The sequence below is a fragment of the Colletotrichum orchidophilum genome, assembly GCF_001831195.1.
Source record: "Colletotrichum orchidophilum strain IMI 309357 chromosome Unknown Scaffold_74.1, whole genome shotgun sequence".
NCBI classification, from domain to species: domain Eukaryota; kingdom Fungi; phylum Ascomycota; class Sordariomycetes; order Glomerellales; family Glomerellaceae; genus Colletotrichum; species Colletotrichum orchidophilum.
In genome coordinates this window covers 145764-172955 of record NW_019173030.1, presented here as the reverse complement: position 1 = coordinate 172955, position 27192 = coordinate 145764, and the positions used below count along the sequence as shown (strand labels likewise).

Genomic DNA, 27192 nt, shown 5'->3' with positions numbered 1-27192 from the left:
TCCCACTGCGCCGGGGCGTTCTTGACGCCACAGCGAGCCCATTTTCCTTGTCAGACCCGATCCTCGACACTCGACACTCGGCACTCGACACTCGACGGCACTCCCGAGTCGACTCGACCTTTGACTCGCCAGTCAATCCTGCATAACTTGTCTCTGCTCACCCTCCAGTAACCCTGCTGTGCATAGCTGTCCATTCTTGCTGGCTGCGTACGCTTCTCTTGCGGCTGACACCATCTACGGCCTGCCTGCGTCACCGATTGCCGGAACCAAGAGAGACAACAGCCAACAGGGGGAAGGGGAAAAAGACCCAGAGACAGGCCAAAGGTCACCGGTCGGTTCGCTTTCGCGTATATACCGCCTCCGTCCACCTCTTCAACCCCTCCTAACGACCCTCGCTCACCAAACAAACCTGCTGCACGCTCATGCCTTCCGCATCCCCCGCTATGGCGAGCCCAACAACCGCCTCGGCGGCCAGTTCGAAACCTTCCTCAGTCAGGTCTGACGGCAAGAAATCGCCGCGTTTGACCCCGCAAAATGGCCAGTCCCAGGCCCTCACCAACGGCAATTCGTCCCACGACGCCCTGCCGAAACCTGCCGAGAAGCCCTCCATGAAGGACAAGCTCACGCGCATGTTCTCTACCAAAGACATAAGCCGAAACGCTATTGAAGTCCCCCATCGACCCCGCGGCTCCAGCTTTAATGGCAGCGACAAGCCCCAACCTCCCAGCAGGAAGCCATCCACCACCACCGCAGAGAAAGTCCCCGAGAAACCCGCCAACAAACCCGCAAAACCGCCCGTAAAAGACCTACACCGATTCATGGCGAGCCCCGACTTGCAGGGTGGCCATGAGCACCACCTCAAGTCAAGTCGCAGGCAGGAGAAGCTCTCCGACATGTGGCGTACACTCATCGGCAAGAAGCAAGAACACGCCGAAAACGACCTGTCGCTCGTCTCTAACTGGGTCGACACGCTCAAGGCCGAGAAGGAGGACATGGCTGGCGACAAGAAGAACGGACCAAATGCCACGACCACTCTCGTGGAAAAGTACGGAAAATGCCAGGAGGTTGTAGGCCGCGGTGCCTTTGGAATCGTCAGGATATCCCACAAGAAGGTCGAGAATGGATCAGAAAGACTCTTCGCCGTCAAGGAGTTCCGCCGTCGTCCCGAGGAGACGGAGAAGAAGTACAGCAAACGACTGACTGCCGAGTTTTGCATTTCCTCGTCGCTTCGTCACCCCAACGTTATCCACACTCTGGATCTGCTCAAGGACGCCAAGGGAGACTACTGCGAGGTTATGGAGTTCTGCGCCGGCGGTGACTTGTATACCCTCGTTCTCTCGGCTGGCAAGCTGGAGGTTCAGGAGGCGGATTGCTACTTCAAGCAGATGATGCGCGGTGTGGAGTACCTCCACGAGATGGGTGTTGCCCACCGCGACCTGAAGCCTGAGAATCTGCTGCTTACTACCCGTGGTGGCTTGAAGATCACAGACTTTGGCAACGGAGAGTGCTTCAGAATGGCTTGGGAGACGGATCCCCACATGGTTTCTGGCCTCTGTGGCTCTGCTCCCTACATCGCGCCCGAAGAATACACCGACAAGGAGTTCGACGCTCGCGCCGTCGATGTCTGGGCCTGCGGTGTCATCTACATGGCCATGCGAACTGGTCGACACCTCTGGCGTGTTGCCCGCAAGGACGAGGACGAGTTCTATGCTAGGTACCTGGAAGGTCGTCGCGACGAGGAGGGCTACGGACCGATTGAGTCCTTGCACAGAGTAAGTCTTCTGCATCGTTGGGAACCGTCGTCCAGAAACTGACAACCTCTAGGCGCGCTGTAGAAACGTGATATACTCGATTTTGGATCCTAATCCCACCCGTCGCATTACTGCCTCCCAGGTACTCAAGTCAGAATGGGGACGTGAGATCAAGCTCTGCAAGGCTGGCGAGGAGGGTCTTTGAACACTTCGCCTCCCAAGCCAAACGGACAACTTCTTTCTTGTGAACAAGACTTTCAACTTTTACTTTCAACGGCGGAACAGCAATGGCCGGATTTTTCTCAACCCGGCACAATGATAGATCAATGCGTCTGCACAGACAGCGTGCGTCAACCGGCGGTTTTTTTGACTCCCTCTTTCATCCTGCTTCGATTCACACCCTTTTACACTTGTTTACCTGACGATTTTACGACACCCCCATGCGACCTTGTTATTGCGAGCATCGGCGTTTGGCGTTTTACCCTCCCATGCTGCTTACACCACAACCTACTGTTCAACGTACATATGACACCACCCGTCTTTGGAACGGGCATCTCGGCAGAGCTAAGCTACGCTACAGAGCCAGGTCTACATCTTTGGGTTGACTTGGCCAGGAGTCCCCAACCCCATGGAATGAAGCTATAATGAGCGATGGATTTGAGATGCGCAAGGGCATCCAACGACCTGGAAACGGAAGATGGACTTGGTTGAGCCTCAGGGAAGAGGCTCTCGGTGGGATACGGTGGTTCGAAACCTGGAGGAATCGGTAGGGGCGGATGCACAGGCGATTGCATCAGTTCTTGGGAATCATCTCAGGAGACTGCATGCGTGTGCGGGCTCTGGAATTGGCACGCCCGCGCATTCGTCAGAGCCAAACATCTGGATTGATTGTGTGGTCTCCCCACGACAACGCCCCTAGTCCACTCGCTTTGCTCCTATAGTGAGTGGCTGTATTCTGAGCCAAAGACCTGAAGAAAGAAATTTAATGAACCAGCAAAGAGGAGCGGCATCCTGGGGTGATCATTCTGTGACTGCTCTGCCTGTGTGCTCACAACTCTTTGCCATGGATTTTGCTTAGGTATGACGGCCTTTCATTACCTGGTCATAAGGTACTCTGTGACTTGTACCTTGGACACAGGCTGGGTCTGTGGTAGGGAAATACCAGAGCCAGTGACTGGGCTTTATTGCATCAATGGGTATGCAAAGCCATGACGCCTATATGGTACTCTTTACGGGCGGGCACCAGAGAGCTGGGGGCGCGAGAACTGGGGGGCGCAATGCAGAGCTGTCTACAGCCACACTGTAGGGATTTACTTGCTGAACTCTACTCTGGACCAGCTTGGCAGATGACTTTTGCAGATGACGACAAAAGGGGGCCAAGCCCTGAACCCTCCTTTTGGGAGGAGGGGGGGCAGCACCCGACGCCAGAGCCGTGTTGGAAATTCCCTCGCGGTCTCAAGATCTGGGAATGGGGGCCCGGGCCAGATCTGAATGCCGGGAGAGTGGACCCCACCCTCTCTCATCCCCCCTCCTCCTTCCCCCCTCGAATTCGGGTTCCGGGGAACTCTGTCCGACGCGCGGTCCGTGGGCGTGGAGCCAACGGTCCCGGAACTGGGGGCGACGTACCGACGTACTTGCTTTTTTTCTATAACCTTGTACCAACGGGATCGGCCGGGGGTCGACGGAGGCCCACGGGGACTTTACGCCGTTCTGCAGGTCCGTCTGCAGGTCCGTCTGCTGCACCGAGACATTTGGAGATTTGAGAGGGAGTGGCTGCCGCCGCCAACTTCTGCGATTTGAGGGGGAGGGAAGGTTACAGTGAGGCAATCAATTCTTGGATGCCATTTTTTTCCTGCTTTTCCAACTCAGGTCTCGTCTTCGTTTTGCCAACGGACAATGGCATCTGGCCTTGTCTACCGCCTTTCCCCCTTGGCCGCCTTTACAACACTGGAATTTTTTTTTTTTGGTCTGATTGCCCCTGTTGGGAGCGGTCAGGTACAAGATAGACTAGAATTGCACTGGGAATGGGCTGGCCTGGTTCGCCTGGGCATGCGGCATAGAGCACGAGACACTAGGTAAGGTAGGCTCATGAGCCTACTTCTCAAGCGCCCTCTCCCCCCCGACATCGTCCAGTCTCTCAGTAAGACGGAGGGGCCAACGCAGCAACCCCCCCTTTCGATCTCTCCCTGGGTCCCGTGGGACTGATAGACTGACAAGCAGACTGGAACGACTGACTGACTAGCTGAACGTACACCGCCTCTTCTCGAGGCCAGCCAGCTCATCAAAGGAACCCCCCCCCCCCACGAAAGAGCCTCTTCGTCGGAAGTTGACTCACCCCCCATCCAGGACCACATGGTGGTGTCATCTTGACCCCCATGGACTGGATTACTGCACTAGATCTATCCAGGATCTTACAGTAAACAGCGTGTCTACTCTTTCTGCAGTGGAGGGGAGGAGGGGGGTGGTTGGTTTCTGGAGACTAGTGGGTAGGCAGTTGGGTAGGTAAGGTAGGTCAGTAGGTAGAATGCACTGCCCTCCCCCGCCGGTTGACTCGAAAATCTCGATAGACTCACCGGCGTCATCGACTGAGCCCCCCCCCTCTCTCCTTCCATAGCGACCCGGGATCCCAGTAAACCATCCCAACCCGCCGCGTGGCGCAGGTCAAACCTCCGTGACCACTGCCAGATCCGGCGGTCATCAAAGGAGCTCTCCTCCTTCTTCTTCTCCTTCTTCTTCATTCTTCCCGAAAAGGGGGGGCCTTTCGTCTTCGAAAGAACTAGAACCTCGAGGGCGGCTTACCCCCCCCTCCCCCCCCCAGAACTGGCGCCGGCGCTACCTGGAAAACCCGCTCCCTTCCTTCCTCCGCACCTGGACTCTTGTTGGATACGCTACGTGGCCTACGCTACGCTACGCTACATACAAACAGCCCCCCTCCCAGAAACAAAAGAAGGAACGAAAAGAGTTCAAAGACCCACGGCGCCGGATCCGGATCCGGATCGCGGGTACCGCCGATATGATCCTAAGCCCCACCGCCACAAAACACCGGGCGGGGATGGTTCTTAGCGGGGTACCGTTCTGGTCCCGCCTTGTACCGCACCCGGGAAGGCCAGGAGGTCCCCCCCTCCCCTTCCCCCAATGGAAGCCTTCCAGAATTCTTCCATGTGTGTGGGGGGGCCCGGGGGGTCCGAGACAACAGTGCGATTGCGGGGCTGTGCCTGGGCCGATACTCCGGTGCACACCCTGTTCCCGATGCCGGGGCCCCCATCTGTAGGATCCCCCCCCCTTGGGTTTCCCTTGCCCATGGCGAACCGCTCCGGCGCGGGCCCGACGATGGACGGAGACCAGTCAACCCGGCCAGGCTGCTACAGATTTCCGACGTCTGGTATCCGGCATCTTTACAAGGACGATTGAATGTCCTCCGCCGACTCTTAGACACCGTCGTCACCGTCTCGGTTCCCCAACGTTGCCGTGATCGCCTTTCCTGGCAAACCGTGCGTGGTGTTGCTCAACTAGACGGCGGAGCTCCTTCGTCGTGTCCTTGAAGCTATCCCAGGAAGCTAGTCTCTTTTGACTTTCGTCTTAAAAGGTTCCTGCCCCTCACGGTCATCTGCCTCTTGATATGCAGTTTGTCTGTATTCACAATGCATGCATTAATTCACACGGAGAGTTGCTCTGATCTTGGAAATGAAAGCCGCCAGGCCTCTTGTATATGCGTGCCGAATCCTCAGTACCTCTTGCTCCGATATACGTAACCCCAAGGCGACAAGATGCTCGCACAGGTTGGCAGCTCCCGAGCGAGAAGCAGGAAGCATAAAACACAAAAGAGATACGCGCCGAGGGTATATCCCTCGACCACCATCCTTTCCCCGTAGCAGACGACCCCAAGATAATACATACAGAGAGAACCGCACCCTCTTCTCTGCTCGTGAATCTCGTGCCCAACCGTCATTTTCCCGTAAACACCGGTAAGAACCACATAAAAATGACAAAGCAAATAAACGCCCCGTGGCGCACATCTTTAACTTCCAGTGCAAGAATCGAACATAAGTTCCTTCCCCAAAACATGACTACCCCGTGTAGAATATAAGCAAGCCAGAGCCGGTAGCGCCAACCGCCTTGTGCTCGCCTAGCCGCGTGCGTATAGGCGCAACTCATCCATTGCGCTTCCTCAGCTGAGGAAGGTGCAGTTCGTAATGATCGGTTTCGTTCGTTGGTGTGCCGAGAAGGTAGCTCTCCGAGTTGCAGACATTAATACTTGGCTTGAACCCTCTCCTGCCCCAGAACTTTTATCTCCTCTGTCACCGGCTGGAGGGGGATAGCAAAGAGTAAGAGTAGACGTAAGACACACTGCTCCAAACCAATACATGGTAGCTGAGATCGAATCGACAAAAGGGCGGGACCGCATCCCGCACTAAATTGAAACCCATCAGCGAGACACAGGTGGCCTCCTCCTCGGGGTGGAAGAATCGGATAAAGAGAATAAAGGACTCTCTAGGAGTGGAAAAGGTCCCAGGCTCTTGCGCAGAGCTGCATAAACTCCTCGCGTTTTTGCCTTTGGCTCTCGGGGCTGTCCCGACCAGCACCGAATGGTCCTCTTCGCTGAGGAGCAGGACCGTGGCCCAAAGGTGGGCTGCCGTCCTCGTACTCGGCGCGGGTGCGGCGCCGGCTAGCGCTACGGCTGGGATCAGCGGCCCTGCTTCCCGGTGCCGGAGAAGGCGGCGTAGGAGGCTGATGGGCATTGTTATAGTGAACGATCTTAGGGAGCAACTCGGGCCTGCCACCGGCAATCTCGTGCTGCGCCTCTTCTGCCGACTTGTACTCTCTCGCGCGTCCCGAAGTGGGAGGGCCATGCTGCATCTGGGGAGGGTGACCAGGTGATGCCATAGGGGGCCGAGAGCTGGCCTGGGGGTACAGAGAGTTGGGAGCGTTGTCGGGGTGGCCAGAGACTTGACCAAAGACGTCGCTGATGGGTGGGAGCCGGTTATTCGTCTGGTTGGCGGGGACGTGGTGGATGTGAGAAGTGTTGGAGAGGGTGTTGGGCTGATTCGTGATGTGGCGAGACAGAGGTGCAGGGTGTTGACGACCGGTGAAGGAGTGTCCCAAGGGGGCGGACTGAATGACGCGCTCGTTGGCAAAAGACTCGGCGGAGGGCGGCAGGATGGAAAGCTGAGCCTTGTTCCTGCGAGACAAGCCGGGGGTCTTGGCTGCAAACTGAGAAACAGGGTCCTTTCCGGCGGTTTCAGGACCATCGCCCTTTGCCGATTGCTGCTGCATTCTCTGCTCAATGATCATGCGTTGCTGGTCTCTCACGCTCATGCTGCGCTGAAGCTGCTCCTTCATGACGGGGTCTTGGGTGACGAAGCCGGGTGAAAGACAGGCAAGTCCAACCTCCTGAATGCCCAGGTTGTCCCGAGCGGTCATGGGTCTTGCAGTGCCAGGAGTGTTGGAGCCTGGGTGAGCACCCTTGTTGGACAGGTCGAGTTTGCGTGGCCTGTGGCGGGTCGTCGGCAAGTCTGGGGAATTAGGCTCCTTCTTCACAACAATCTTGGGAGCACCGTTGGCGTGTCTCGCGCTGGATTGAATGGTGGAGTTAGTTGACTGCGATTGTGAGATGCAGAGATGCGTGGATATGCAACTTACGCGCTGGGAGATGACTTGGGAGCTTGGGCGGCACCCCTGGGGCTGCCGCTGCCTGAACGATGCGCCGTCGCATTTGGGGTTCCAGTCGGGGCAAGGGTTCTTTGTTGTGCGGGCGAGGAAGCGCCGTGCTGCACGGAAGAAGAGGGGGCGAGGTCAGAAGAGAACGACGGTCTGTCGTGGGGGGCCGGAGAGGGAGCCATTGCGATCGCTGTGCTCATAGTTGCTGTGCCGTCGGCAGGTTGGGAAGAGTAAGCAGAAAAAAGGAGATCGGTCGGGGCGGGTTGTTGCTGCTGCTGCTGCACCCGACACGTTTGTTTGCCGCTTGGATTTGCAAAAAAAAAAAAGTTGCCTCACTTGGCCCGGCAGTTGCGAAGGTGAAGGACAGGAAATTGTAACCGGACGATTGTTTTCGAGATGCAACGAGTCGTCGGCGGATTAGTAAAAGGTCGACTTGACGATGTCGTCAAACGTTGGGTGATTGAGATGCGCGATTCTCCCTTGCTCGATGGTCCAGTTTTAAATGGGTCGAGGTGGATGGAAATGTCGACGCCTGAGAGGAGGTGCGTGACTCTTTCTGTCAGAGGGCTTGGTGCCAAGGCCGAGAGGACTCGACTTTAAGTGATTTGTTTGTCGGCTAGACTTGGACTGGACTCTTTGTCCTTGTTTTTTTTCCCTTCCCTTTCTTGCGAAGCGCGGAGTCGCAGCAATTGACGCTTCAAGCTTGCGCTTTGAGCTTTACGAGAATGGCCGAGAGCGGGCTTGGGGGAGGAATTAGCCTGTGGGATGTGGGTGCGCTGGGCGGCGATGGAGGTAGTGGTGTGGTGCGGTGCCTGCTAGCTGATTGCTGCTGGGCCGTAAAAAGTAGGAGCGCGGGCAGACAGAAAGTGGTTGGTCTGCTGGAATCGCGGGCGGAACAAGCCGAATGTTGTAGAAATAAGAAAGGTGCAAAAGACACAGCTGCTATTGCTTGCCACCGCCACTACTACTGCTTTTTGCTGCTGGCGCCTTTGAATCGTGGCGGGTTCGACGGGACTGGAATGCGCAGCCCGATTGTGTGCCAAAATTAGTGGTGCCTGGGGGAGGTTGTCGGCATGGAATGACTGATTGACAAAAGACAATGGGGCCGACCAGGTCGGCTCGTGTGTCAGGTGGTGTCCAGAAAGGGAGCAGATCAGTCTCAAATCGAATCAGGCTCGCGGGGGTGGAAAGAGTTCGAGTTCCTTTGGCGGGAAAGTCTTTTCTCTCTCTCTCTTTCTCTCTTTCTCTCTCTCGTCAACCGGATGAATAGCTTTAGCTTGGTTGGTTGGTTGATTCGCGGAAGGGGGTATATAGTCGTATTAATTAACTGGCGCGAGGCTGCGTAGATTGTCTGCGTAACTGCGTAGAGTGCGAGGGTCAGAAAGTGGTAGTATAAGTAGTAGTAGCTGTAGTAGCTGTAATCCTGGATATCTATCCGTCGGGTCGTCAAGTCAAATCAACGAAAGGAGAAGGTTGTGGTTTGTTTTGTTTGAGGAAAAAGCGAGAGACTTGGTCTGCGACGTCGGGGCGAGAAAAGGTCAGGCGCAGGGGGTTTTGAGATACCTGGAAAGGGGGGTATCGGGGGAAGGAGAAGAATGCTTGAGAAGGGGATTTGGGTTGAAGAAGGTTGGGAAGAGAAGCGAGCGCTGGGCGAGACGAAGGTTACAAAACAAGAGCTGAAGAGGATGGAGGGGAGGGGGTGGTGTTTAAAGCGTCGAGACACCTCCAGGCTCAGACTCAAGACTAGGTAGGACGGGAGACGGGGACCCCAAGGCCCAAAGTCGAGGGCAGGTTAAGAAGACAGGGACCAAGGGGGTACGAAGGGCGCGCGACGGGGGTGTGGTGACAATCCAGAGACAAAACGTCTCTACTATGTACAGTGCTGTGTATAAAGTAGAGTATCCGTAAGTACGGGTTGTCCAACGGAGAGGGCCTGAGACTGGATGGAGCAAGACGATCAAGAACTGACCGGGACCCTTGGACAGGCAGCTGGAAGGATGGATCATGGAGATGGAGATGGGAATGGAGATGGGAATGGGGTGGGGGGAGGGGGTTAGTAGAGGGGCAGCTATGGTTGTTTGATTTTCTTATGAAAGGGGAACAGGGAGTGACACAATCATGGCCCCAGCCGGCACACTTGGCCAGTTTTTGCTCTTTGCGTCTCCCATCCCGCATACTGAACGGTGAACCACAACCACCACCACCACCACCACCACCACCACCCTCTCCATATACCGCAGTATTGCCTCAAAAAGCGTCGGAGAGTGCTGTGCTGAAGGCTCCCGGGATCTATGCTGCAGAGAGATGCGATTGACTGGCTGATAGGTATGACCCAGGGGGAGAGGGGGGAGGGGTGGCTTCCCTCGTCGGAAAGAGGTGTGCGTGTACACATCACTTTACGTCTGCAATGTATTATACATGGCACTCATGCCACAAATCCCATTCCACTGTGGTATTTTCCTAGCACATACCTCCGTACACACACGATAAAAGACAGCGGTGGTAACATTTGGTGGTGACATTGGTGGTGCTGGACACAGTCTGGACCCCCCCGACCACCCCAGAACCTAGGCCGTTGGTCTTTTCAATATTGGTTTGTACGGAACTGATTGGACAGCAAGTTCTGACGGTTGCGACGGTCCTTCTCTCGTTCTCTCGTTGCTTCTACGCTCCTCCTCTCGCCTCCGCCTGGTGAAGCACCACTAAGTGTCAGGAGCGACGAAAAGATGCAGAGTGACATCCGCCGTGTCGGGTGTTCTGGATCTGCTCCAGCTGTTGGTTGGTTCGCAGGCGTGTAGCAACGGTGGAGGTGCTACTGTTAGTTTGCTTCAACTCGACTAAACCCAGGTCAAGCAGGACAGGACGGGACGGGAGAGCACAGGGCTGGGGCTGTCATCCACGCTACTGGAAAGGTAGAGACCGAGAGAATCATGAGGAGGACTGTGAGAATCTGGAAGGGACGTGGGGCCACCACTCACTTTGGTGAGCGGGGGCGCCGCTTATTAACCTCCGTACGGAGTAGGCTGTTTGACATTGAGGTCAAGTAGCCCCCGGGTGGGTTCCTGTCTTTTCCCTCTCGCTCGCTCTCACCCTCCCGTCTCTTTCTCCCTGAGCTCTCTCGGGCCTTGGTCCGCGACTCCCACACAGTCCACACTTCCTATTCGGGCATAGACAGAGGCACGCCGCACGACGGGATGACAGGCCTGGAGCTCTGGCTGGTCAATCACCAAGCCCACTTGGAAACGGACACGCCCAACGACCTCCTAATAGCAGATCCGAGAGGGACAACTATCACGGGCTCATGGCATGAAGGGAAATGATGGATAGCAATGCTCACTTTCAGTCTCCTTCTCCTTCTCCACCTGATGCATAGAGGAGGAACTGGCTGCATTGCAAGCGACTAATAGAGCGGGAAGCTACCACAGCACCTCGGGAAGCTAAGGCAAGGCACCTTTGCTCATGTGCCTGAGGTGCGGCGTGCCTGACTTGGCATGGTGCAAGTTACAGTTGGGCTGCTCCCCCGCCGTCTCTCACCTCGCTGCTCCATACTTACGTATCGCCATACACCACCATACCTACCACGTATGGCAAGCCAGGTAAGCCACCTTACAGGCTACCACTGTACGATGCTTGGTGGCCATAGGACGGGTATCTAGGTAGTGCGTGATAGTGTCTCCCACTTTGGCCACCGACAAAGCCTACTGAAAGGAACTCTGTGCCGTACAGAGCACCTCACTCTAATCGACGGTTGGCCCACGGGGACTGCGGCAGGAAGAGCAGACTATTGTTTCTGATTGGGTTCGATGCCAGCGATCCTGCAACACACGAGCCACCGCTCGCCCACTCGCCCGTGCCTCTCACCCTCCTTTACAACTTCTCAACTTCTCCCACTAGATTGTTAGGATTGGCACAGACTGCACTTCATGGACCATGGGTTGGCCTTTGACGACACCGGACGACAATCCTCCTCGTGCGAGACAAGACATCCCCGACCTGCCAGGGTGACTTGGAACATATCACTGCCCTTGCGGGGCTCGCCTTAATCCTCAACCTTACCGAGTAAGAGAGATGCCTGCTCAGCCTGCTCAGTCTGCTCCCGTCGCAGCGTCACAGTTTGCCTCTGTCATCCATGTCCCTACCGTGATTACCGCACTGTATCAAAGACGGGGGGAGTCAATAGACAAGCTATCGGAGCCCTCCTCCTTTGCAGTTAGATACCGATGTCGAGATCGAGCCAGGCAAGGTCCGAGGCGCAACAATAAGGTGACGGATATGCTCTCGAAAAGACCAGACGGAAACGCCAACGGCGGGGCTTCAATACACTAAACTCTGTCTCTCGACGACGCAATCCTTTTTAACCCTGTTTACCACCTCATCCTTTTGATGTCTTGGCTCGGTTCGGTAGGCTTGCCGTGCCGTAGGCTACAGGAAGTTAGGAACCCACGATTCGACGGTCCCGGCCGATGAAATCGTCGCAGCTCAAACCCAACAACGTTAAGTCTTGGTTTGCTTCACGATGTGTGGCTTGGCACTGCTTCGTCACCGGCTTCCGAACCTGAGGCAATTCAGAACCGCTAGTCAGCGCAGCTAGCCCTCCACCACGTAACAACCTTTGTATCGTTTAAACCGAGGACGACCTAAACTATCATGATCCCATCTCCGAGACCCTCATTGACGTACGTACCACCAGTGCGTACGCAGTAGGGTTGGGGTCTCCGCCTTCAGCTTAACTACCTACACTTCGGAGCCGCCCTGGCGACAGCTAGGATTCAGCCTGCGCGCTCGCCTTTCGCTCACCTTGCAAGATCGTACCCCTGGCACTAAGTTACGGTAATACAGTCACTTGTAAGTACTTCAGCACCTGTCATGACGGGGCCTGCCCTGCCAGTGGAGCATCCAAAACCGGGACTCGGTTGTTTCAACCACAGCATCACAGCAATATGGAAACGTCCATTGCTTCCACCGCCCGGTCGCACGACGCAGTATTCGTACAGATGGCATACTTCGGACCACGTCTACCTCCTACTTGCTAAGGCTGTTGTGGGGCCAAAAGGGACAGAGATGCTCCATGGGTTGCCCGTCAGTCACAATGACGGTGTCATACCGCTGTCGCTGAGGCGTCAAGCCCGCCTTTGGCGAGCCGATGCTCTCGAGATGAGAGCTTTCAACCTGTCACCGGACCCTGAAAGATACTGCCTGGCGGCCTGGCCGGTTGCCCTGTGCCTACGCCATCGCGTCTAGATATCCCGGTAACGCCTGCGCCTGCGCTTGGTGCCTGTGCCTGTGCTTTCCCTCGCACTTTGCCGGTCATATCCAAACTCCTTATAGCTCTCGTGGTACGATTAAATGCTCATCTTCGTCATTGCCGCACGCCGGCGCTGCAGCCCCTTTGCGGGCCACTTCAGACGGAGTGAAGGCTAGGCGGTACAGGCTCGTCCGGGCGTCGGCCCTTCACGACGCTCTCCTATACGGCAGATGTGCAAGCCACTTGCGGCCCCCAAGTGCGAAAACCCGAATGTTGGGGGCGACGACGGCAATTGGAAGGTGAGGGCAATTTCTCAGCGACCTTGGTTCCCATTGGTGGACCCCCCAGAAGGAGGCTAACCTGCGTACGGATACAGCATCTGCATCGCGACAAGCACATTTCCAGCCGAAGCCTGTGCGAATGTCAACAGCCCAATATCTTGGCTCACAGTCGGAAACATGGCCCAAGAAACTTCACAGAAGCATCCAAGAACCACAATTGGAGGGGTATCCGATACTCGACAATCGAGAAGACCTTGTCGTCGTCTGTTTCTTGAATTACTTTTTTCTCTCTTGGCCCCCCATGGTGCCACTGGCCAGACTGCGAACGATCAAATCGATTTATTGCCAACCCAACTACAGAGCCTGAAATTTCCGTCGATAGGTTCGGGATATTTCAACCAAACTTCAAACGAGACTCTCACCGGTGAAATATAGTACCTATCCACCTTTTCTTCCGCCAGTATCACTCCTCCACGTCCGCCACCCCTGATCACACCTGACGGACCCAGAGACTCCACATGGATGAATCTGCACAAGACAGACTGCCCAATCGGCCGTCCGAGTCTCCAGTCTGGTCAGCCAACAGCATGGGTCGTTTCTGGCTCTTGTGTGTCGCGCGCGCGGCGGCGGCTCACGACCAAAGCAAGCTCTGTGCTGGAGATGGCGTTTCCGCTAGTCAGAAAGTTACCTATATCCTCAACTCTGATTGCTTCTCGGTACCGCGTACCGCGTACCTTGTGCAATGGTCTGTGTGGATGTTGGCGGCGGCGAAAGCTGGCTTTCGTATTCACCAAGGCAGCATTTATGTGCTCAATCTTGTCTTGAGTCTCCGCTCGCTGGGTTTCCCGGCCGTGACAGCCACCGCTGGCGATCTGTAGCCACTCGTAGGGCGGCAGGCCATTGCTGAAACCTGCCCCTCCTTCGATTGACCTGACCTGAATCTCCTGAAGGCTGATTTTGGCGAAATTGCCTAGTGCTGGTTCACATTGTCTCTTGCCTTCTCCGCACGGCAATATCATGGGCAGGCAAGCCGCAAGGCCAGGATGGGCAAGGGGGTTGCAAGGGGAACATCCATGTGAAAACGTCCCTGAAGATCCCGGCCACATCCCACGACCGTTAAGCCGCAACCCCATGTGTCAATGTGTCACCAGCCTCTTTTCCTTTCTGTGTCACAGCTCGCAGAGAAGAGGCTGAGTGTGAGTTGGGATGTGGCACGAGACGCACGCACCATCAGCATGAAGTTAATGAGTGAAATGCAGAAAAATACGAGTCGGAGAGTTGCAATATTCTCCACGCCGTCGATGTCACCGACGCCAGAGCCACCTCCTGCGCGCGTCGTCGACCGTCAAATTTCCCAGTATCTAATGCGTCCATGCCGGCTCATAATGTCTAGATGGGATTCATGTGGGATTCATAGATGATGCTAGTATAACCACGACGGCTATGTAACTCGACTAATTCTTTGGTTTCGTCAGATATTGTGTGTCCGCACCAGCAAATGCTCGTCCAGCGCGCGCTCGAAGACAACCTTACGAGTTACCATCAGTCTCCATTCGCACCCCCTTCTCTTCGCGGAATCCTCACCCCCCCTCCCTTGCAACCCCCAAACCCCACCACAGTTCCAGGTTCGTCGTCGACGTTACATCCCCTAAAAATTTCTCTTCATCCTTTTCGGGACGACAACCTCTTTTCTTCCCACTTGCAGCAGGTTTCCTTGGTATCGTGAATGTGTTGCAGGCATCTCATCCTACATTCATGATTCCACAGCGGCACCATGGAGAGGAAACATGGCCATTCTTTTTTTGCTTGTGATTAGCATTCGCTTTGCCTGCACAGACGATTCGCTGAGTTAAGACGTCTGTTCCCTCGGCTTGCACACATTTCCCACATGCACTGGACATCCCCCCTCCATCTTGCCGCGTCCGTCCCATCTCTGGGAAGGGCTCACAGACAACGGCCGTTGCTCTACCTTCGTCATCTGCAAGCCATCCGTCAATCCATGCGGTCGGTGAAGACTGAACGTTTGCTGCTTACTTCTGCTAGGCCCGGCGTGAGATGTACCTGACCAGTCCCCCACCCTCCAGCTCGACACCGTACCAAGCCAAACCCACCAACTGGGTGTCGGTTTGAGGATGACGGAGTCAAGCCAATCAGATGGCTTAAGCCGACCCTGTCTTGAAACGAGAAAGGGCGCTCGGCAGCCAATCAAACCTCGTTTCCGATGTGACAGCGCCGGACGATCACAAATTGGTCAAATTTGGTTTGGCAGCCTACGAACAGAATCCGAACGAAGGTCGTCTGACCGGGAGGGGATGTGAGGGCGAGGTCGAGGATGGGGTGAGAAACCGGACCGGGCTTCTCGGCTTGCCTGGATACGCTTTGGCTTCCTAGGATCTCGATCAGGTTTTATTACTTTCCCCTGGTTGTTTTGTTTTGGTCCCGACCTTGATAGGGATTTAATGGGTGGAGGGAGAAGAAGAGGGGGAACGGGCTGCTCTCGTGATGCCGTATGATGCCCACGCATTCCATGTATGATGTCTTATCCGATCTCCTTCCCTATGCCTCCGCGCGCTTCCGCTCCGGGACGTTATCCACGCGGGAGTTGGATGGTCCGTGGACCACGATTGCGGTGAAAGGGGGCCCTGTCCCCGGTGGAGGGTGAAGGGGCATTTCTTTCTTGTCTCACCGAGAAGGAAGATTCCAACCCGAAATCTGGGCTGTCGGATCGGAGAGACGCCGCGGGGGCCTCTAGTTCTCTTTGACTCTGATTTCGGACCGAGACCTACTGTAGTTCGTTGGCTCTACGAATACGCGTTTGCCTTAATGTGGCTATGTCAACGATATTTGGGTCTGAGTACGCTGCAACGACGTGTACTCAGCATTTCCAGCACTTTCGCTTACTGCGGCGACATTTTCATTCATTAATCTGGAAATGGGTCAAGTCTGCGGGCTTGAGCTTGGATTCAAGCTTATCTGCTGGGATTGGTTACCAAGAAATGCAGGGTGATGGAATGCTCCCTTATTGACTGTTGCAAACTACCCTCGGAAGATCAAGAGGGCGGGGGAGGACACAAAGAAGCGCACCATCGCCCTTCTATCATTCTTCTGGGACCAGTAAGAGAACAATGTGCTAAGCTGCAGGGTGCATCGTGCGTGCGCCAACAATCAAGTTTGGGGGGGGGGTTGCTTACAGATAAAAGACAACAGAGAGGGAGAGAAGTGTGTGGATTGCATCTTGCCGCGCGCCTGTTTGTTCTTCATTGTTGATTTCCCCATGCGGAAAGCGTCAGTCACAACTGGGCTGCCATTGGCTCTGGGCGGGGTTGTTTTTGTTGGTTGGTACGTCGGCTTGCAAACAGTGAGTCGGAATCGAGTCCAGGAAGCAGGTATTAGCGCCGTTCCTCTTTGATGCCGGTTGGCATGTCACTTTAAGCAGCATCTTTGCAATGCCCATCGAATGCCCTGCGAAAGATGATGGGTATGAGGGTCTAGCTTGAAGCATCTGCTGAGCAATGGACTTTTCTCTAGCATCTTGATATACCCGATGAGGGGGGGCGCAAGGGGCGCAAGGGGCGCAAGGCGAATGTGTGATTCTTTTGGTTTTGGTTCTTTGTCAGTTCGTGGCGCATGGCCCTCGATCCCTTTTTTTTTTCTTTCCGTTTATGGCTTTGGGTTGATGTAACATTCCATGCGGCGAGGCGACGGGGGCCCGTGGTGTATAGCCTCTCCGTCTTCCCAGCTGACACCAGATGTAGCGATTCACTGCCAGTGCCAGCTTATCGGATTGATCCGCAAGCCGTTATCAAAAAATTTCGAGAAACGGCACCCGGCCCTGGCAGTGCAAGCCGATATTTGTAAAGTGAAATTATACCGCCCAGGAAAAGACCAATTCGTCGATATACTGACCAGCGGCAACTGAAAAGTCACGTCATTCAACTCATTGCGACACTTATTCGAGATCACCACATCATTCCTTCCCATCCCACCCTCTCCCCAAAAAAGAACAAAAATGCCCGGCAGAACCGACTCGGAAGACGTCCCCATGGACGAGGCGCCCACCTCTCACCAGCCCGAGGAGCAAGAGGAGGAGGAGGCCCAGGACTCGACCGAGCAGGAGGAGGAAGAGGAGGATGAGCCCCAGCGCGTCAGGATTGTGAGTTTCGGCAATGTTCTCGGGTTTTCCATCACGGGACACGGAGGTGGACTAACCCTGAGTCGTAGCTGCCCGGCTCAACAGACACAGCCGCCTCATTCGAGTTTGTTGATGAGGGTCACACGCTCGGCAATGCGCTGAGATATGTCATTATGAAGAAGTACGTTCAGGAATCTTTCTTGGCTTATTCTCACATAGTATGAGAATGAGCCCAGCTTGTCGGCGCTCTGCTAAAGATGCTCTCCTTTCTCAGCCCTGATGTTGAGTTCTGCGCCTACGCTATCCCTCACCCTTCGGAACCCAAGATGAACATCAGAATCCAGACCTATGGTGAGCTATGAACCCCTCCACCCCTCCCCTGGAGGCGCGCCTCTTCTGGTCTCTTGAATGTGAATAAAGTTCCTAACTGACCATTTTTCCTTCAGACGGTACCGCCGTCGCGGCTCTGCAAAAGGGTCTCAAGGACCTGCAGGCCCTCAGCGACACCGTCGCCGAGGAGTTCATTCGCGCCAAGGAGGAGTTTGGTCGGTCATAGCAGTTGGAGAATCTCCCTCTGGAGTATGAAGAAGGCGTTTTTTGTTTTACATGGGAATGAGACATCAAAATAGAACCAACGGCGTAGACAAAATATGAAAATAGGTCCACGCAATTGGACTATCTCTTCTTCTTCCTCTTCTGTTTTGCGAAAATGTTTTTGAATTGCATATTTATGTACACGAGCTCTACTTCCTCCAGCGCTCTTAGTTGCGGCCCTGCGCGAGTATGTGGTTAGCGTTCTGTCCCAAAAAAGAGTCAAAAGTCGTCTAGTGCTCTTCATCCCCTCATTTCTCTTCTTCTCCAAGGTGCTGATCACCCATCTGCGCCAGACTTACCTCCAAGAATCCGGTCATGAAGCTGTTAGGCAACCGCTTGTCTCCTCTAAAGTTTTCCTCCTTGAAGTAAGACATGACGTGTGTGGTCTGCTTCCAGAAGTTCATCGTCTCCTGCGTAATAGAACCGTACGTCAGTTCTTGGTCCAACATCTTCCCGTCCTCATTCCATGAGACCACCCAAGCTCGGGGAGGAAGTATGCCTCGCTCTCTCGCTCCCTCGCTCCCTCGAAATGCTTCGCTGCGCTCGCGCGTGGGGGTTCGTCGCCGGGGATAGGACGGTCCATACCTGGTATTCGGCGTGGCTCTTGAACAGGAGAACATCGACCACGGGGAGCTTGTTGGCGAACCTGTGGCGCTCAAACTCCTCACGTATCCGGGTGCGGAGGACGGACACGGGCAGGGGGACGTTGTACATCGTCTGGATCTCAGGTGCCTATTCCCAATGTTGCCTCGATTAGCAATGTCCCATGCCAACAAACCGGTCTTCTCGCTCGAATCGTCCTTCGAATCGTTGTGCGCCGTCCTACGGCCCTCCACGTGCGCCGCGCTTCCGGAAGGGGACGAATTGGGGCAACGTACAGCTCGAATCCATTCTCTGTAGGAAGCGAGAACCCGCCTCTTAGCGTCGTTCCAGTTGGCCGCTGCTCGAAGAATCAGTGGGAGTCCGGGGTCAATTGGTCTTTAGGACTCACACTGCCGTGTCGTCTTTGCGAATTGGGTCGGTGTGATGGCCATGGTGGGCGCGGTGGATTCTGGTGAAGAGGGCGGTTTGGCTGCTGCGCTACGTGATTCCCGACGGCCGTCGTCGCTCGCTGTCTGTCTGGGTCGAACGGGAATCTTGGGAAGCTCCAAGGTTCCGATGGCCCAATCACGTGTGGCTCCTTAGTCAGCCCGGACCCAGCGCCCAGCTGCCTGGTTTACCTCTGGGGACCTTAAAACGGCGTTGGTGAGCGGTTTTCCTACGCCGATAAGATATCGGAGCTTTTTGCCCACTACCTATGTACCTACCTGACTGACCTTTCGAACTTCAACTCCTTCGTCATTCAGCCAGCCCACAACCGCGACGCGAAACGACTTTGACGAGACTGCGAGAACCCGCCGAATCCCAACGCCGGCTTCAGCTCAAGTATCTACGAGGACCCAATCATCCACGATAACTCACGCGATACCGTAGCCCAGCATGCCTCCTATGCGGTCTTCCAAACGCAAGCCGCCTCCAGAAGGCTTCAACGACATCGAGGACCAGCTCCTCATCTTCCAGAACAAGATGAAAGACGCGCAGAACAAGCCGCCGCCGACAGGACCGAAGCACCAGGCTCAGTGGGAGATCTTCCAGATCGCGCATGCGAGGAGCCGCTACATTTACGACCTGTACTACGAGAAGGAAGCCATCAGCAAGCAGCTGTACGAGTGGCTGCTCAAGAACGGCTACGCGGACGCAATGCTGATTGCGAAGTGGAAGAAGCAGGGTTACGAAAAGGTTAGATGCCACACCAATGAAGATCCCCCAAATCATGCGACTAACATTTTTCGACAGCTTTGCTGCTTGCGCTGCGTCCAGACCAAGGAGACCAACTTCAACTCGACGTGCATATGTAGAGTTCCCAAGGCCCAGCTAAAGGGAGATCAAGAGGTTCAATGCGTCGCCTGTGGGTGCCACGGCTGTGCATCCAGTGACTAGACGAGCGCAGCCTTCGTTCGTATTTTCTGGGAAATTTCCTTCACGAGGTTGCCTCTCAGCATGGCTTCCAGTCGACAGAGGGCCCCGTGGAGGGGAGGCGTTTGGCGCTTGGCATAGCAGGGATGCTTCCGGCTCTGGGTACGATGACTCGGTTCGTGACACACGGCACAGAGGTAGTGATCCTTTCAATTGACCGTTTTGGTATCATCATGGCCTGAACGCTAATCGAAGTAGTGGTATGATATCATGACGACTTCATCGTTTGACAGGTCGTGCCTCATCGTTTTGCAAAGCCTGCTCGTCCCCCGCCCCTTCCAAACCGGACGCTGTTTGGCACAAAGTTCAGCGCCGACATTGCGCCAGCGAGATCCTCCATTTCCGTGTCTGAACGTTCCATCGTCGCTAGTTGCGCGGGCACTGGGCCAGCCTCGGACTTGGCCACCGCATCCCCCGACATTTGTGATTCTCCGCCCTGTGACGTGGACGAGTCTAGAATGCTTGATCTGCGCTTCGAACCCTTGGTTATGCTGAAGGCGTTTGACGACTTTCGCCGGTGGTGACCTGCTTCTACCAGCAGTGACCGTCGACCGTCGACACCCTCCTTGGTCACGGCAAAAAAGTAGTTTTTAGGGAACCCATGTTTGTCAATGAGGTGCATTCGACGTTTCTGCGGCGTCATGCATTTCCTCTCACAGCCCTCCACGAAGCAGGAATACTGTGGCCAGCGTCAGTGTCAGTTCGACCTAGGGGCTGACGAGGGGTAAGGGTCTCTTACCGTGTGCTCTCCTCTTTCCCGCTTGACAGCGGCGAAGGAATCATGGCATTCCTCATGATGCACATTCAGCAGATGCCCCGACGGCAGGTTCCTCCCGCATTCCAGACACCTGTTAGTGTGCGTCGCTATGTAATGCGCCTCATAGTCGTCGTATGTCTTGAAAGTTAGGGCCTCCTTGTGAGGCGGAAGGGAACATTTCATGGCAAAATCCTCAGATGCTCCCTCGGCGTCCGGCTCTACTCCAGTGAATTTGGCGGCGCGGTCATCTGAAGTCGAAATCTCTGAACTGCTACGCTCGTCTGCAGAAATGCCAGAGGCTGGGTGTTCCTCTTCGGCCTCTCGTGAGCGTTTCATCTTGAGTGAGGCCAAGTGACGGGGGTTGAATACTTGCAGATCAGGCACCCAATCCCCCACGTCGCAGCTGCTGCTAAGTTATGTGCTGAAATGAAATTTGGCAGGATCTGTGGAGAAGTTCGGACGACTGGCCAACCTGCTGCAGGCCGTAGCAGGAATCCAAATATGCTTCGCCGCGCCTTGGGCCGATCAATTCAGCAATGCCGGCGACAATAGGTCCGACGATGATGAATGGACTCGAATGTTTTGGGCGAAGGCAGATCAATGGCCGGAGCCATGGTGGGGCATTGACGGTCAAAGACCACATAACTCATGGCAGTGACGGGGCGGACAAGTCATCATCGAAATCATTGTCAACTGCAAACAAGGGTCCAGGCTCCTAACAAAGCAACAAAGCTCACCAATGATGTGCCTGTAAGGGCTATGCTGATGCTACAAGTATCCTCCGTTAGGGGAGTGAGGAACTGAAGAGGGACCAATCTCAAAATGTGCACGGTCCATGTGTGCCCGCTGTTGAGGGGCTCCATCCAAAATAACTGATCCCCCAAGCTGGAGGTGCACACATTAATTGCCTACTGTCCCATGAGCTATCCGGAAGTTCGTGTCCGTCATGGAGACCCAACATCGCCATCCTCTTCCTCCTCCTTCGCTGCCTGTCTCCGCCTGCCACTCTCGCCCTGCACCGTCTGAGTGTTCCCTTTCTTGAATGTCTGCTCTGGGTGGTGCATCGACTGTCGCTCCTTCCCTCCGACTCTCCACCCAATGTTCTTCTTCCCGACTCCCTCATCACCCCGACTACGTGCCACCACAAGCCTTCGATCCGACGACGCCGCTGCCCCGATCCCACCACCATTGTCGCCTTCTTCACCCTCATACCGACGACCCTCACGACCCAGCGCCTCTCACCTACCGAGTTATGGATCGCGAGCACATCCAGGGATTGGTCTTGAGAGCGTGTGAGCACAGCACGTAGCTTCGGGCTCTTAATTTTTTTGTCCCATTCCTGAATTTTTGGAGTCCCGCACCTTCCACAACAACAAACCACCCCATCGCGAAAATAATCGCAACACCACCAACGCCAAAATTCTCCCAATCGCCAACTCCAGCGCCCAGCTCCGCCATTCTCCAACATGGCGGAACACGTTGAGGCCGCAAAGCAGGCATGGCAGTAAGTAATGGTTTTTCTTTATCCGCTTTCCTTGGAATTTGGGTTGCGCCAAGTCTCGCCCTTTGCGGACAAACCCACCCAGGCATTTCAGGGTCCATGCGATCCCGGGCACCTACCTTCCGATGCTGACTTTAGACCACAGCCAAGCCCAGAAGCTTCGCAAGCATCTGCAGAAGGAGGTTGACAAGCTCAAGACTGATACCGACGGCAATGAGCTCAAGCATTTCGAGGTCTTGGAAAGCGTCATTTCTTCGTATGTATTGAATCCGACCCAATTACTGGGTCGCGACACCCTGCTGACTTGTGTTCAGCCTCCGATTAGCCTGCCTCCACGTCATATTCCATGACTTCGAATATTCTGCGGCCGAGAAGGTCGAAGCCAACCTCTGGCAAGCCCACGGTCTTGTCAACACCGAATATCGAAAGGTTCTGGGCAAGCTGAGAACATCGCAACTCGCCGTCCAGAAGCGCAAGTTGGACAGGATGTACAGCGGCTTTCTTAAGACGGCGCAAAAATTCTACGTGGCGTTCGTCCAGCGCATGTCAGCCGTCTACCCGATCCCTGAGCTTCAGCGCATTGCCGAGGGGATCAAAGCCGAAAAGTTGGCAGAGGAGAACCCCATGGCCAACACCACGCCTGCCGTTCGCCAGATAATCCTGAAATACGTCCATCTGGTACTCATCCACCTCGGCGACCTTTCTCGATACCGGATGCAAGCGCGCCACAAGGTCCCGAGCTACGAAGCAGCCTTGACATACTACTCTCTCGCCCACGACATCCTTCCCAATTCCGGCTTCGCTCACCACCAGATGGGCATCATCTACTTGGATGAGAGAAAGCACCTGGATATCATCTATCACTTTTACCGCGCCATGGCAATTCAAGATCCTCATCCAATGGCGGCGCACAACCTTGAAGCAGAGCTCAAGAGCGCATCGGCGCCAAGTGCGCCGGCCCGTCGTACAGGCCCTCCTGATCCTCAAGAGGCCTTTGTGACCTGGTTCGTAAAGCTGCATTCTCACTTCAGCAAAGGAGAGCCATTCCCTCAACATGAGGGGCTTGAGAAAGAAGTCATCAACCATCTTGAGATGGCCATCAAGGCTCCCAATACCCAGGGAATCCTTTTGAAAATGGTTTTGCTCAACATGTCCGCATTCTACGTCTATAACAACAAGGCGAAGGGTAGGTGGTATTATGTGGGAAGTTTGAGACTCATTCACTGACTCACAGCAGGTGACTGGGCCACCACTGCTTTCCGAACGTCTCAGTTTCTTCTTCGCCTGAACGCTCGTTTCTTTCTGACGTTTTGCAAGTTCCTTAAGAAGGAAATGGAAAAGCTTCTCGATCAACAAGCAAGTGGCGAACAAGAGAGCGTTGACGATAAAGCCACAACCTCGACAGAGAACACTCTCCCGTTTGTGCGCTTGTATGCAGCTTGGCTGGTGGCGTGCCGTGCCGAGATTGTGAACGCCCAAGAGACCCCTGAGCTGTTCATCAAGGACATGTACAGAGGGTTCGCCAAGGCACTGACTTCTCTCTGTGAGATGTACGGAAACGAAGATCTTAAGCTCACCCCGTACTTGCTTCCCGAGGACCAGGAAGCTATAGGAATGCTCCCTCTTTGCGACCCAAGATTGCCGGATAATTGCCGTCTCAACTACGACGAGGATACTGGAAATCTGAAGCCTCAAATCCAGCACTATAGTGGCCAGCCGTTCGGCACTCTTCAAGAGATCTTCTCTAGGGTGCTGCACACGATCAAATGTGGTTTCTTCCTCGCCAACGACGATCCCAAGTTTCCATTCTCCTACACTTCTTCGCCAAGGGGGCTCACATTCAAGTACGAGGATAACTACACGCCGAAGCCTTTGGCGGCTGCAACAGCTTCCCAGCCTACGGCGGAGCAAAGCTCTGCCGCGAACGTTCCTACGACGCACCACAACGATTCCCAACGGACAGGCCTTGTCAGAAACGCGACCCCGACTGCTGTATTACCTGTACCGCCTCAAGCGGCAGCTCCGCCACTGGTGCAGTCGCACCCTACTCCCGGCCGCGGCAAAGCGCAGGGCCAGTCAGATTACGACTTCAGTTCTGACGCCGACATGCTTCACATGGTTAATGACTTCCTGATGCCTCCTCAGGCCCACGTCTCTCCTGCAGAGAGCCATGAGGACACCACGTACGGAATGAACTCAGCCATGGCCAACGAGGTATTCGGTGTGCCCCCGACCAACAGCCCGCCCGCCCTCGGATCCGCCACAGCAAAAACGTTCCCGAGTCTTCCGTGGAACATGATCTACACCCCGACACCCCAGAGCAAGAACCCAGAGCTGACGCCTCCAGACCGTGCCGCCAGGGATGCCGCTAGGAGGTCATTCGATGGCAGTGCTGGCGTCAAGAGGACTGTCCAGCCCTCGGGCACTCCAATGCTTGATGATCCCTTGGGAGAGGGACGAGAGAACCCGTACATGGCTCGGCAACAACAGCGTCCGTATGCTAGTACACCCGATATCAGTGCCCATCAGGACCGCCTTCTGCAGGCCTTTGGCAAGCAACCTACCGACTCGAGATCCATGAGCCGTGACTTCTCTGGATCAGGTGGTTATGGACTGTGGCCGATCCCGTACGGGGAAGTCAACCCCAATGCTTTGCAGCCCAGAGCGGCAGCCACCCACAGCCGTTCGTTGAGTGGATCCCGTCCTCAATTCCCCCAGAGCCCCAACATGGTTCAGAGGGGAGAGACCTTCTCGCCGGCTTCGGGGACTCAATTCTCCAATATCAGCAGCATCTACCAGAGCACGCCATGCAACGGGATAGCGTACACCGCGACCACTGCTTTTGGACGAGGCCCGATCGCGGACATGCGTGAGGACCCCACGCATTACAAGAACTTGGTCAGACAGAACGGAGGTGCCGCTACTGACGGATACACGGCCGGATACAACGACATGATTCTCCAGTCCGCGATGGCTGACGAAGGCAAGCGCACTTCGGGCCAGAACATGCGTCGTTGAGTTTTTGGACCAAACCAGGAACAATTTTCTGGTCAGACATGATTACAAAAGGCCTGCCCGGCCCGCCCGGCGGCTTGATTGGAAGTTGAACACATCACATTTGCTACTGCGATGTAAGTCGACTGGGTCCTTTCCTCTAGTTTGCACCACTGACTGGAATTACAGCGATAATGACCGCCTGATTGATTATACTGGCTCATACAATTGTTTTGAACGGATTTCACTGGACAAGATGCGATGGAAGGGACTCTGGTCTAGGATTGTCATCTGGCTGGTTCTTGTCCAGCCAAATCGTCTCCTCACATTGTTTCTACCAAATTTCTCATGACCCATGGGCACAAGGTCGTAAAAGGTGTCGAGCCCAGATTGCAAGTTGATGCAAAGTGCGATTGCCACTCATTTGAAGCTCCTCAGGAGCCAACGCCGTTGTTGAAACCGTTTTCCCTTTGACCCCCTCAACGCCAGACTATTTCTGAACAAAAAGAAACTGAAATGCTCAATGCATTAGGTGGGAGGCTACGTGCTTAACTAAGAGGAATAGGCCTGCTTGGGGAAGGGGTAGCTAGGTTGCAGTTAGCGAATGAAACAAGAAAGTTTACCATTAAGCCTCCGATTTTGCAACAAATTTGCGATGGCCAAGTACGTGATATGACTGGGGATGAACTTACGAAGGACCAAGCTCCTGGATGCTGAGCTTAGCGAGCCACTGGCCCATGTCGATGGACTGGTCGAGGGACTTGCCATCGACGATACCAGCCATCAGACCGCCGGCAAAGGCATCACCAGCACCGTTGGTGTCGTTGATCTGCTCCTTGGAGATGGGCTTGACAGGGTACTCCTTGACGCTGTCCTCGCCCTGGACGGCAACCAGAGTGGGCTCGGTACCCTGGGTAATGATGGCAACACGCTTGCGCTGCTTGTTCTCCTTGGGCAGGTTGGCGAGCGCCTTGGCAATCTCCTTGAGGTCGGTGGTGCCGAGGCTGTGAGCTTCGGCGTAGGCGGCAGCCTCGGTCTCGTTGCCGATGACGTAGTCCCAGTACGGGGCGCTGGCGTCGAGGGGGTCCTTGAAGAACTGGCAGATGAAGGGGGCGGACAAGCTGACGGCGAAGACCTTGTTGTTCTTGGCGGCCTCCTCGGCGAGCTTCTGGATGGCGGCGGGGGAGACGGTGAAGTGGTAGCCTCCGATGTAGTAGGCCTGGGCGCCTTCGACGAGCTTCCAGACGTCGGGCCGAGTCAGGTGCTCGAGGTCGTAGTGGTTAGCGGCGCCGAGGTCGGTGACCATGGAGCGGTTGTGGCCGGTGATGACAACGCCGCAGCGGCCGGTGGCAATCTTGGGGTCCACGCGGTACTCGACACGGAGACCGGCGGTCTTGACGGCATCCTGGAGGATAGAGGCGTACTTGTCGTCGCCGACACCGCCGAGGTAGACGACGGAGTTGGGAGAGAGGATGTACTGGGCACCGCGGGCGGTGTTCTGGGCGGCGCCGCCAGCAATGAGCTTGGCGTCGTAGTTGTTGAGAAGGTCCTCGTAGATACCGAGGTGCTTCTCCTCGGCAAGGATGGCATCGTTGGCCTTGATGCCGTACTTTTCAAGGAGGGCCTCGTCACCGACTGCTTGAATGTCTACCTTGCAGTGTTAGTTGCCGATATTTTGCTTCAGCTCGGTGTTAAGGAAGAGGGTTGAAGCGACGATGGCGGGGTTGCGCAATGGCGTTCCCCATCTCATTAAGCTTAAATAATTACAAAAAGGGGGAAAATAGCACTCACCAAGCAGGGGGTTCTCAAGGCAGAGAAGACGGAAATCCTGGGATGCCATTTTGTTCAATTGGGGTGTTCTGGGGTGTATGGATGAGGTGTGAAAGTGGCGAAGATTGTGGGAGCTTTCAAAGATTTTGATTTTGGTGCTCTTTCGGCCAGTTTTGGATGAGGGGATGCCGATGGTGGGGTCGCTGGACCTGTCGGAGGAGGTGGGGTGGTAGGACAAGAAACGTGCTGGAGCAGTAGGGCGAGAACTCTGAGCCTGCAGAGGGCCGTGGGCAAGAGCTCGGACTGAAGGTGCTGCTGCTGCCGATGATGATGAGAGGGTAGGGGCAGCAGGGATGGTGGGGCGAGGGCGAGGAGCAAAGGTTCTCGTTATTGTTGCATTGAGTGAATTGGTGGACGTGCAGCGTTGAGTGAGACACCTCGAGGCGGTGACTCTCTGGCAAGCGAACATTGTTGCGAGGGAGCGAATGAAGTG

The 27192-nt window shown here is 55.2% G+C and overlaps 10 protein-coding genes across 10 annotated transcripts; 6 read left to right on the top strand and 4 right to left on the bottom strand.

Annotated features, from left to right (window-relative positions):
- Positions 1-443: 443 nt before the first annotated feature.
- Positions 444-1956, top strand: CORC01_08636 (uncharacterized protein; the record flags this gene model as incomplete). Its single annotated transcript, XM_022620266.1, has 2 exons — positions 444-1772; positions 1825-1956. The coding sequence occupies 2 exons, from the start codon at positions 444-446 to the stop codon at positions 1954-1956; spliced, it is 1461 nt and encodes a 486-aa protein (XP_022473260.1).
- A 110-nt stretch (positions 1957-2066) lies between these two features.
- On the top strand, positions 2067-2396 carry CORC01_08635 (uncharacterized protein; the record flags this gene model as incomplete). The annotated part of the gene is made up of 1 exon (XM_022620265.1): positions 2067-2396. One exon carries the CDS (start codon positions 2067-2069, stop codon positions 2394-2396), a length of 330 nt encoding a protein of 109 aa, XP_022473259.1.
- A 3846-nt stretch (positions 2397-6242) lies between these two features.
- On the bottom strand, positions 6243-7711 carry CORC01_08634 (uncharacterized protein; the record flags this gene model as incomplete). Its single annotated transcript, XM_022620264.1, has 2 exons — positions 6243-7323; positions 7392-7711. Coding segments are annotated over 2 exons (1401 nt in total), but the record flags the coding sequence as incomplete, so codon positions are not given.
- A 4564-nt stretch (positions 7712-12275) lies between these two features.
- On the top strand, positions 12276-12650 carry CORC01_08633 (uncharacterized protein; the record flags this gene model as incomplete). Its single annotated transcript, XM_022620263.1, has 1 exon — positions 12276-12650. One exon carries the CDS (start codon positions 12276-12278, stop codon positions 12648-12650), a length of 375 nt encoding a protein of 124 aa, XP_022473257.1.
- A 4294-nt stretch (positions 12651-16944) lies between these two features.
- On the top strand, positions 16945-17623 carry CORC01_08632 (uncharacterized protein; the record flags this gene model as incomplete). The annotated part of the gene is made up of 4 exons (XM_022620262.1): positions 16945-17088; positions 17157-17248; positions 17342-17418; positions 17514-17623. 4 exons carry the CDS (start codon positions 16945-16947, stop codon positions 17621-17623), a joined length of 423 nt encoding a protein of 140 aa, XP_022473256.1.
- Positions 17624-17828: 205 nt separating this feature from the next.
- On the bottom strand, positions 17829-18695 carry CORC01_08631 (complex 1 protein; the record flags this gene model as incomplete). Its single annotated transcript, XM_022620261.1, has 5 exons — positions 17829-17840; positions 17961-18071; positions 18247-18393; positions 18540-18601; positions 18653-18695. The coding sequence occupies 5 exons, from the start codon at positions 18693-18695 to the stop codon at positions 17829-17831; spliced, it is 375 nt and encodes a 124-aa protein (XP_022473255.1).
- Positions 18696-19140: 445 nt separating this feature from the next.
- Positions 19141-19641, top strand: CORC01_08630 (uncharacterized protein; the record flags this gene model as incomplete). The annotated part of the gene is made up of 2 exons (XM_022620260.1): positions 19141-19440; positions 19498-19641. 2 exons carry the CDS (start codon positions 19141-19143, stop codon positions 19639-19641), a joined length of 444 nt encoding a protein of 147 aa, XP_022473254.1.
- A 277-nt stretch (positions 19642-19918) lies between these two features.
- CORC01_08629 (zinc finger protein) lies at positions 19919-20770 on the bottom strand (the record flags this gene model as incomplete). The annotated part of the gene is made up of 2 exons (XM_022620259.1): positions 19919-20356; positions 20417-20770. 2 exons carry the CDS (start codon positions 20768-20770, stop codon positions 19919-19921), a joined length of 792 nt encoding a protein of 263 aa, XP_022473253.1.
- Positions 20771-21900: 1130 nt separating this feature from the next.
- CORC01_08628 (telomerase activating protein Est1) lies at positions 21901-24953 on the top strand (the record flags this gene model as incomplete). The annotated part of the gene is made up of 4 exons (XM_022620258.1): positions 21901-21938; positions 22081-22191; positions 22250-23121; positions 23173-24953. The coding sequence occupies 4 exons, from the start codon at positions 21901-21903 to the stop codon at positions 24951-24953; spliced, it is 2802 nt and encodes a 933-aa protein (XP_022473252.1).
- A 528-nt stretch (positions 24954-25481) lies between these two features.
- CORC01_08627 (pfkB family carbohydrate kinase) lies at positions 25482-27168 on the bottom strand (the record flags this gene model as incomplete). Its single annotated transcript, XM_022620257.1, has 3 exons — positions 25482-25515; positions 25622-26576; positions 26721-27168. The coding sequence occupies 3 exons, from the start codon at positions 27166-27168 to the stop codon at positions 25482-25484; spliced, it is 1437 nt and encodes a 478-aa protein (XP_022473251.1).
- Positions 27169-27192: the final 24 nt, after the last annotated feature.